Source organism: Macrobrachium nipponense, chromosome 16 (genome assembly GCF_015104395.2).
Source record: "Macrobrachium nipponense isolate FS-2020 chromosome 16, ASM1510439v2, whole genome shotgun sequence".
NCBI classification, from domain to species: domain Eukaryota; kingdom Metazoa; phylum Arthropoda; class Malacostraca; order Decapoda; family Palaemonidae; genus Macrobrachium; species Macrobrachium nipponense.
In genome coordinates, this window is record NC_087209.1 from 2,786,174 (window position 1) to 2,796,855 (window position 10,682).

A 10,682-nucleotide genomic window follows, 5' to 3' on the forward strand; every position below is an offset into this window, starting at 1 on the left:
TATCACTCGGCCTGCTAGATTCTCGTTTTCACCGTCGTCGGAAATCACATATTGGCGGCTATTTAACCTAAGCACGGCCATTGAATATTGCTTATCTATGCCACAGAGCCACGTGACCACAATATGGCGAGCCACGCTGAAGTTTTCACTTACTTTTCCCTGGCTTGCGCATCGGAGGGGACCGAAGAGCCTTTCCCCTTCGCGTACATGATGAACACTGTACTGTAGCCAACTCGCCCAGGGAGCGGGGGAAGGGGAGGGACGCCGGGAGATGAGGGGGGCTCCGTTACCATGACAACCACCTAACGCCACATGCTTATTGGTCAACAACCTTACCTGGGGGGTGTCGGTGGGGGTGCGCACGTGGGATGCTAGTTAGTCTTGTTGTTGTCCTAAGCTTGTCGCATTGCCTCAAAATCCCTTTATGCCACATTTTGGGAAATGACTTTGCATGCCGAATTAAAGCGGAATCGACAAGGAAGGGAACGCGGCGGAGGTCGCGGCGAAGAAAAAGGAGATCAACTCTGACAATTTGGTATAACAAAACCAGAGCTGCTAACCCCATATCTTGATGAGAGCGTCCTCCTCCTCCTCCTCTTGTCGTGTGTGACAGAACGAGCTACGTTTTTCTTTTTCTTGTTCCTTCTCAGGCCATTTAATCCTCACGATTAAAGGCAGTCTTGACTAATTTGATTATCTCCTTGCTTATCTTCCAGGCTGATTATAATTATCTGGGAGGCTATGAGGTTGACAACTTTATATCTGTGAAAGTATGCGGCGTATTTAGAGTGATGAAATAGGAGGCGTCCTCTGTTATGTTAGTTCTGCAACTATTCATTCATACCGGGATTCTCGAAATTACGAATTAACACATTTGCAAACCAAATGAACGCAGCTCATACCGGTTGCAAAGGCAGTTTCAGGGACGATTGATCGAATTATAATATTCTTTAAAAAGTTTATCAAAATCTAGGGGGATTTATTTGCCCGATTCTGTATAATTGCACGTAATATTTACATAGTGATTCCCAGAATTTCTGAGTGACTAACGTTTTGGTCATTTTACTAGTGATATTCTGGGTTTCTGCTAATGAGAGAGTTAACTTTCACAGCATTTATAATTAGTCAATATGTCTGTCTCAATGATGGAAAGTTTATTAGGTAACCCATCATTGTCTTCCTATGAAAAACTTGAACAGAGCTTTGATAAACAACTATGAAAGGACTAAAAAAAAAAAAAAGACATCTGATTTCATCTTCCGCAAGTGCAGCTCTGGTAGAAATAAATGCGTGTGCGTCAAGTGTTCACTTTAGCTTATAATTTCATGTTTGAAGATATTTTCCTCTCTCTCTCTCTCTCTCTCTCTCTCTCTCTCTCTCTCTCTCTATATATATATATATATATATATATATATATATGTATATATATATATATGTATATATATATATATACATATATATATATATATATATATTATATATATATATATATATATATATATATATATATATATATATATATATATATAAAACAACATACAGGAATTTATATGAAGTGCACATATTTAACACACACGCTCTATATATATATATATATATATATATATATATATATATATATATATATATATATGCATAATACGTGTCAATTCAAATACTACGAGAGAGGGAGTGTGCTCGAAATAAAACACTATTGCATCTGATTTCCCAGCCTTTTGTAGTCGCCCGCGTTATGAAATTAACTAATGCAACAAAAACAAAAAACAAAAAAACGCTTGTAAAATGTTTGTTTTAATCAGATTATCTAAATTTTATGTTTCACAACGAATAACAATTTTGTCCATAGACTAAAACAAACATTATAGAGGCGCTGTTGCAGAATGTTTGCTGTGAACATGAATGCCGGATTAAAAAGTTTCTCTCTCTCTCTCTCTCTCTCTCTCTCTCTCTCTCTCTCTCTCTCTCTCTCTCTCTCTCCTTCCGGAATTAAAAAAATAATCCTTTAATTAATTCGATATGAAACTTCATTTAAAGTAAGATGAAAATATGAATTATTTAACAACCCCACCATTTATAGGCAACCTTGTCACTAATGTTTCAGCGAGCAAATGGGGCTGCCCCTGAATTTAGTGGCGTTTCACTTGCTTTGCTCATTCACAATACTCACTCACCATACTCATTCTCCCTCACCTCCCATAAAACTACATATTTTTTATCTTCACTATCAGTCATTTATTACGTTGGAGTGTCACAACATCACAGTGCCTATGCGATGTCTCAAAGTTTATGCAATGATGTCACTGCGCATTACATGACGTCACAATCCCCACATGAAGTCACAAAGCCCATACGACATTGCAAATCATATATGATGTCACCTTCCATACAGTGTTCCAATCCCTACATGATGTCACAATCCCTACATAATATGTCACACTGTCTACACTGACGTCATAATGCCTATACATTACAATCCCTGCATGCCTTTACAATCCATGCATCAAAACACACTCACTACATGACGTACAATCCTTACACGATGTCATAATCCCCAAGTGACGTCACAATAACAAAATACATAACTACATCACACACGACTTCACAGTGCCTATTTGTAGATGTGCATAATCAACTTCACAATTACGTGACATCAGAATCCTTACGCAATGTTATATTCCCTAAACAATGCCCCGTTGTTTAAAGACGTCACAAATGACTCCATGACCGACTTAGGTCAGTTGATTTTCTCTCTGCCAAAGAAGTCACATTTCAATCACAAGCCAGTTAAATTTGCTCTGCTAGAGCAGACAGTTTCTAAAATAGTCGGTTGAGTTTAACTCTGCCAGAGCAGGCAAGTTCCACTCTGCCAGAGCAGGCAAGTTCCACTCTGCCAGAGCAGTCAAGTTCCACTCTGCCAGAGCAGTCAAGTTCCACTCTGCCAGAGCAGGCAAGTTCCACTCTGCCAGAGCAGTCAAGTTTCACTCTGCCAGAGCAGGCAAGTTCCACTCTGCCAGAGCAGGCAAGTTCCACTCTGCCAGAGCAGTCAAGTTTCACTCTGCCAGAGCAGGCAAGTTCCACTCTGCCAGAGTAGTCAAGTTCCACTCTGCCAGAGCAGTAAAGTTTCACTCGATAGACAGCTGAATTTCACTCTACCAAGAGCAGTCAAAGTTTCAGTCACAGCCTCCCTCCCAAGCTGGGGAATCTTCCTCTACAACACCATGAAGGCAGGCAAAGCTTTACTTTGGCGAGGCACCACGATAGCAGGCAAAATTTCAATTAACAAGCCAACACTGACTTAACAGCTAAAATAGGTTTGCTTTGGTAAGAAGTGTTACAATTTCCTCCCAGAAAAGTCCATAGAAGTTTGCCTTATAAAACTGGCAGAACTTCGAATTACAAAACAGCAAAGTTTCAGTTTCTGCAGTTGGGCAAAGCTCCACTTTGCAGGACAACCATGAATTTGATATTTGCCAACAATATACAAATGTTAACAAACCATAAAAGTACAAGAGCTTCAGGATGGTGTTAGACTAGAACCCTTCTAGCAGCTCCCTGGCTTGTTACTAAAACTTGTCACCAAGGAGACAATAATTACTTCTATATTAAAGTAAAATTTAAGCCGGTTCTGTCCGTAAAAGTGATATCCCATGAGGACGTACGTAAGTTTCTTCAGTTTTACACCAGTATGAAATAGCATCGATTACTTTGTGCACAGTTTGACAGCAAGATGATAAAAGATGCAAAAAGCATTTTGCTGACTGATGCCACTCTCCACAGAGACAGCTCGAAGGATCTAGCTGTTCCTAAAAGGATCTAGCTGTTTCGAAATTAAAGGCCCCCTCTCCACAGAACAAATGGAAAGTTAAGAAGTTTTCTGCTATAGTCTATCTTAAGTTTCTATTAAGCTATTTTTCATTCTACATTTCTTGTATTTTCAGACTGAGTGACGGAGTTAGATACAGCCATGGCTAACAACTCGGAGGAAATCAGATGGATTACCAAATCCGGGCTATAACCTTCAGAGAGGCCAGGGATGCTGACGCATCCTTCATTTCATGTTCCTAGACAGCTAAATTCATTAAAAGAGATGAATCCTTTGTTAAAAGAAACTGGAATGAAAATCCATATGACTGTCATCGCAAAAAGAGTGAGAATCTTGGAAGGACTGAAGTCCTTTCTCAAGAGTCAAAAGACATCATAGCTGAGGCAGTGGGTAGACCAAGAAAGTCTTTACGTAAATTGGTGCTTGAACTAGAAACAAAAAGGGGAAAGAAGAGAAGTTATAGTGCTGTATATCTTGAGTTGAAAAAATCTGGTATTGAGCCATTTCATGTTATCAGCAAGCCCAACATCAGTCAGCAACAGAGAGAAGACCGGGCATGGTTTTGTGGTTCATTTCTTAAAGATTGGGATGAAGCTGACTTTCTCCATGTTGCCACATCAGATGAATTCTTCATTTACACAGTCCGGAAACCAAATCATAAAAATTACATCATTTGGGCTGCAAAGTTGAATGATCTTAGCGATGATGTGTGCTATTGCCAAGTTGTGAAATTTCCTGAATGTTTGGGAATTTTTCTCTGTTCCACACCCAAACGCTTAATGTGGATCATCAAAGAAAAAGGACAGTCATGGAATGGCGAATACTTCAGAGAAACTGTGCTTACTGGTGGAGTATTTCCTTTCCTCAAAGATTCTGAAAATGCGTTATCTGTTGAAGAAATCACATTTTTGCATTATAAGGCACCATGTTTCAAGGCTCTTCAGACACAGGAGCTGCTTCGAAACAGTGGTATCGATTTCTTCTCATCAAGTGAATTTCCAGGTAGCTCCCCTGACCTTAATAATGTGTGAAAACATTGGTAGTGTCTTAAAGGATCGTGTTGAGGCGTGCACAGTGAACTATGATGGTATACCAAGCCTCGACGATCTACGAAGAGAGGTGACTGAAGTGCTCAGGGAAATGGAGTTTGAGTCTCAGCTTTTTTGCGATTTGCTGAAATCATACCCTCAAGAATGCAGGCTGTGGTACAGACAGATGGAGGCCACACAAAATATTAAATACTCAGAGAGAAACTTAAATAAATACCTGTTCTGAATTACTTTTGTTTTTGTCCACAAATTTTAGTTTATGCTGTAGAGGAGGTGGGGGGGCGCTCTAATTTCGAAACACCCTGTATATATTTACTTAGCCTTCCAAACAGAAAACTCACAACATTTAACTAGAAAAAAAACCATTTGTACTAATTAAGGAAACAAAATTGTGAGCTCCACTAAATTTTATTTTTCAAAAAGTTTTTTTTTCTTTTTTTTTCAAGGGGTTTCTACCAAGTTTCCCCTATGCATAAACAGACTTTCCATGTGTGGTTTCCAGCCAAAGGTCCTTCCTGTAAAAACTGACGGAATTAAATTTTTGGGGGAACGCTTACTAATCTCAGTTTCGTGAAAAATTAAACTGAATTTTGAAAAAAAGAACATTCATACCTTCACTAATTTCCGAAAATTACCCAAATCCTACTCTTCAGACTATGGCAAAATTGAACTGCATGCTCCACAGATCATCAAATGCCTATTATACTTATGTTTAACCATCATTATTTTAATAAGTATAAGAATTCTGACACTGAGAGAGGGTTCAGATTGCTACCGATTGCAAGTGCCAAAACTGATTACTGACATAAGGTAACAATGTCAGACACAGATCAGAATTTTGTAACTGGTAAACAGAGATCGAAGATGAGACCTGAAGATGAAGTCTGAGCAAACCTAATATATAAATCATTAGTGTATGTTAAGAGCTATAACAGAATAACAGAATGGGTCCCTAAAGATTGCAAACGAAGCAGGGGAAGGAAGAGAAGACGATGGATTGACGAGCTAAGAAAATTTTGCAGGTATAGAATAGCATAGAAAGACATAAACAGACGAGAGCGGAAGGACATGTCTGAAGCCTTTGTCCTGCAGTGGACTATAGTAGATTCACATCAACTGTGCATCTGATGGCTAGGCCAATCCCTTACGACGCTCTTGATTGGATGTTGATAAGCCAATCACTGGGCTGGAAACTCTAAGTCTTTCGAGAGAAGTCACATAGGCAGGATGTATGTTCCACCTCTCATGAGGGATACGTCTTTCAAAGGCATCCCTCAGGAGAGGTGGAAAATATATCCTGCCTATGTGAACCCTGTGATTGGCTTATCAACAGCCAATCCGGAGCGTCGTAAGGGACTGGCCTAGACAGCAGATGCACAGTTGATGTGAATCTACTATAGTAACGGCTGATGATGATGATGATGATGATGATGAGCTATACATATACCACAGCATTTAAGCAATTGTCCCTCTATTACTTTACTTTGGAACTCGCTTTCTCCTTCCGTGTCTCTTCTTCACAGTGCGAATCTATCGCTTCTCTAGTGCTAAGCCACACTCTTTTTCGTCATTTCCATCAGACCTGGGCTAGATACGGGGGTTTTTCAAACCAAACATCACCTGCAAGCGCAAGACAACGCGTTTGTGCAACAGACGAGAAAACCCGAAACTAAACATTATCCAAAATGTAATATTGCAGCCCATCGCCCTCAGGGGAGAGGAGACCCCCGGAATAAAGGAGAGGATCATTACCCTGGCGCAGGGAAAAGGTAAACAGCCGAAGGAATCCCCCGGGATTCCTATAGGATTCCTTTAACTACTTACTCTCGGCCTTAAAAAGAGGCTCAAGACCACCACCTTTCATTCCTGTATCTCCTCTGAGGATGCTTTTGAACTTCTTCATAATTTCGGCTGGATTAGATGGGCCGCCTTCAGGCTTGACTGTCAGGGGTGTCTACTATGCTGACGTAGCTGAACGTTAAATGCAAACTCCTTTAAAGGTAATACTTTCAAGCAATGTTTTTAAATCTGGATTACAGTCTGATCATTAATGCACAGGATATACATACATACATATATATATATATATATAATATATATATATATATATATATATATATATATTATATATATATAGATATATATATATCATGACATTATTTACATTCACAAAATCAATCAACGAATTTCGTGTAGTATCCAATTCACTGTACCTAAGGAATAACTACAACCAGGAGGAATTTGCAAGTGTTTTAAGTTCCTTGCCACCAGTGGGATTCGAACCGCTGTCTGGTTCAGAAAAGACGAAAGTACAGTGACTCTGACCACTGAGCCATTAAGAGAGGTATATATATATATATGTATATATATATGTATATATATATACATATATGATATATGATATATATATATATATATATATATATATATATATATATTATATATATATATATATATATATACTAATAAAAGGAGTCCATAAAAACACCAAAATATAGAGAGAAATGTACTATAATTCCTCACCTGGACACGATTAAGAGTAAACCCACCCCCTCGGAAAATCTAACCCTTTTGCATTTACTTACCCAAACACCTTAGCCAAATCCCTGATTAACGTCCAACAAAAGATCTCCCAAGGACTCTGGGGTATACGAAATCCCATGCCAGGACTGTGACCAATCTTACATCGGATTTACAGGTAAATCACTTCCCCAGAGAATAATACAACACAAACGGTCAGTTAGGTATGGACAACAGAACTCGGCTATTTTCAACCATATAAATGAACATAACCATAGAATAAACTGGAATTTGTCACGTGTAATTTATAGCAGCAACTGCCGGTACAAGAGTCAAATGATGGAATCGGCCTTTATAAAAAAAGAGAGGCAGGTAATGAACATCTCAAAAGGAGCATGGATTTCAGATACGATCGACAAGGTTTTCATTCAACCAACACTTAAGAAGATTAAAGGAAGATTATCAGCGGGGGTGACTCTATAGGTTTTGGTGTTTTATGGGCTCCTTTTATTAGATGGAATTCTGTTGTTACAGAACATTTTTACCAGTCATATATATATATATATATATATATATATATATATATATATATATATATAGAGAGAGAGAGAGAGAGAGAGAGAGAGAGAGAGAGAGAGGAGAGAGAGAGAGAGAGAGGCTATTATAGAAACTATTGCTGAGACTATCGTAAACAGTGAGACGTGTTCTTACGTTATGATACAGTCTCAATAATAGTTTCTATTGTTGTCTCTTTTTCTATAATACTCTCTTCTCTCTCTCCCTGTCACACACACACACACACACACACACACACACACACACACACACATATATATATATATATATATATATATATATATATATATATATATATATATATAACCGATGTACGGTGCAAATGGAATATCTAACACTTACTTGCTCTCATTCTTCATTGTTGTGATTCCATCAAATGGAGCCACCTTTTGTTTCAACAGCAGTCTAATTAGTTTCAGAGCATGCACAAGATAATGATAGAAGAAGGTCCTTAACATGAAACATTTCACATTTGCAATCAGAGATCCTCACACAACTAAGTACTTGCGTCAGGAAAGAAGATACACATTTTGAATATCATGGGCACTGTTGGGATTAAAAAGCATCTATTCCAGACCACTTGAACGTAAGAAATTAGGTATTTGTACATAATAAAAAGTTATATGTCAGAATGACAATGAAAACGATTTAAAATGAGTACACTTTCAACACTGAACAGGAACACAGATATTAAGTCATTAATCTCACAAGGTTTGTTTGTTTGTATGGTGTTTTTACGTTGCACGGAACCAGTGATTATTCAGCAACAAGACCAACGGCTTTACGTGACTTTCAAACCACGTCGAGAGTGAACTTCTATCACCAAAAATACACATCTCTAATCCCTCAGCGGAATGCCCGAGAATCGAACTCCCGGCCACCGAGGTGGCAGGTCAAGACCATACCGATCACGCCACTGAGGAGCTCTAATCTTAAAGGGATGTAGCCAATAATTAGCTTTTTGTGTGCTCATTGTCAATGAATACCTTATACATTTCCTGACGGTCTAATCCCACACGATTATGGGCATTTTTTACATTAAACAGGAGCACCCATCACTATAGGTATCTCGTCCTTAATCTCATAAGGGGTGTAGTTAGTAAATAGCATTTTGTGTTTATTATCAATTAAATGTTTATTCATTTCATGACGGTCTAATTCCACATGATAATGGTTACGCACCATGGCAATACTGGCAAGAGGTTCCACAGTTGTTTCAAAGGCTTTCCATGAAAATCTGATATCAGTGATAGATCTCACGCACTGTCCTTCGTTGTTTGTGATGTTCCCTTTAGCAGTATTTTTTTAAGATTACACTTTCTCTGAAAACTTGAATAATTACCACCATAATTTCATATTGCCAAATAGCAGCAAATATCTTGTTATTATTATTATTATTATTATTATTATTATTATTATTATTATTATTATTATTATTATTATTATTATTATTATTATTATTATGAGGAAGAAGAAGAAGAACCTATATTCAAACACAAAACTATTATCATTATTATCATTATTATTATTATAATTGTTGTTGTTGTTATGCAGAAGATGAACCCTATATTCACAAACCTACTATATTCGTAGACACAAAATTATTATTATTATTATTATTATTATTATTATTATTATTATTATTATTATTATTATTATTATTATTATTATTATTATTATTATTATCCAGAAGATAAACTCTATTCATATGGAACAAGCCTACAGGAGCCACTGACTTGAAACTCAACCTTCCAAAGAATATGGCGTTCGCTTGAGAAAAAAAAATTAACAAAAGGTAATATGAAAAATAGAAAGAAGATATCAGTTATTAGGAAAGGAAAAACGCATGAACAAATAAATAAATAAAAATATGATAAAGAAGGGGAATGATTAAAATACATGGAGAGTTGTTTTTATTAGGGTCGTACTGCTCGTAAAAATGTCAACAGTTAATTTTTCATGTCATTATAAACTATCATGAACAATTTGACTCTTTCAGGGACATCTTTGAGTGAGAGAAATTTCAGTGAGTGAATTGAGGTGTCTTTAGTCACTAAGAAGATCGAACTAAACAGGTGTGAATGAGGTCGTTTCCTTGTCAAAAATTGAACAAATTTGGTTTTCATGGGGAGGCCGAAGGAACTGTCAACTTAATGCCTTAATAATATCACTGCTAACAGTGCTACTACATACTACTACTACCACCACTATTACTACTAGTACCATTGAAGTGAGGACAATGAACTGGAAGCATAAATAGACATATTTTAGATTAAGCCTTTTGAACAGAGAGGTGATTGGAACACGGTATTATCGGAAACTTTGTGTTGAATGATTACTGCAGTCTCTCTCTCTCTCTCTCTCTCTCTCTCTCTCTCTCTCTCTCTGTCCTCGTATATGTCCCTTTCTCTCATCCAGTTTATCTGTCTCTCAGTAGTACGATAACGAGAAAGCTGAACAGACATACAGTTAAACTCTCTCTCTCTCTCTCTCTCATTTTTAGTCAAGTACACGTGTGGGTGCGCGAACTGATGAGTAGTTCACAACTCGCACACATACATACATATGCACATACACATACACATACACACACAAACACTTGTGCGACTTCCAGCAACCATCCATTCCCGCTACGAAGAGAACAGCATATGCAGCCGTCTTCCTTCCTTCCTCCCTTCTTCCCTCCTGCTAAAAATAGGGAGATTGGTCACAAT

At 37.7% G+C, this 10,682-nt stretch overlaps 1 protein-coding gene across 1 annotated transcript in view; it reads right to left on the reverse strand.

Moving 5' to 3' along the window:
- The window catches only part of LOC135195520 (single-stranded DNA-binding protein 3-like), a 226,354-nt gene extending 226,111 nt beyond the window's left edge, over window positions 1-243 (reverse strand). Inside the window, 1 exon segment of the mRNA XM_064221758.1 lies at window positions 154-243. Coding sequence (XP_064077828.1) covers window positions 154-209 — 56 coding nt within the window. The 5' untranslated portion in view covers window positions 210-243.
- Window positions 244-10,682: the final 10,439 nt, after the last annotated feature.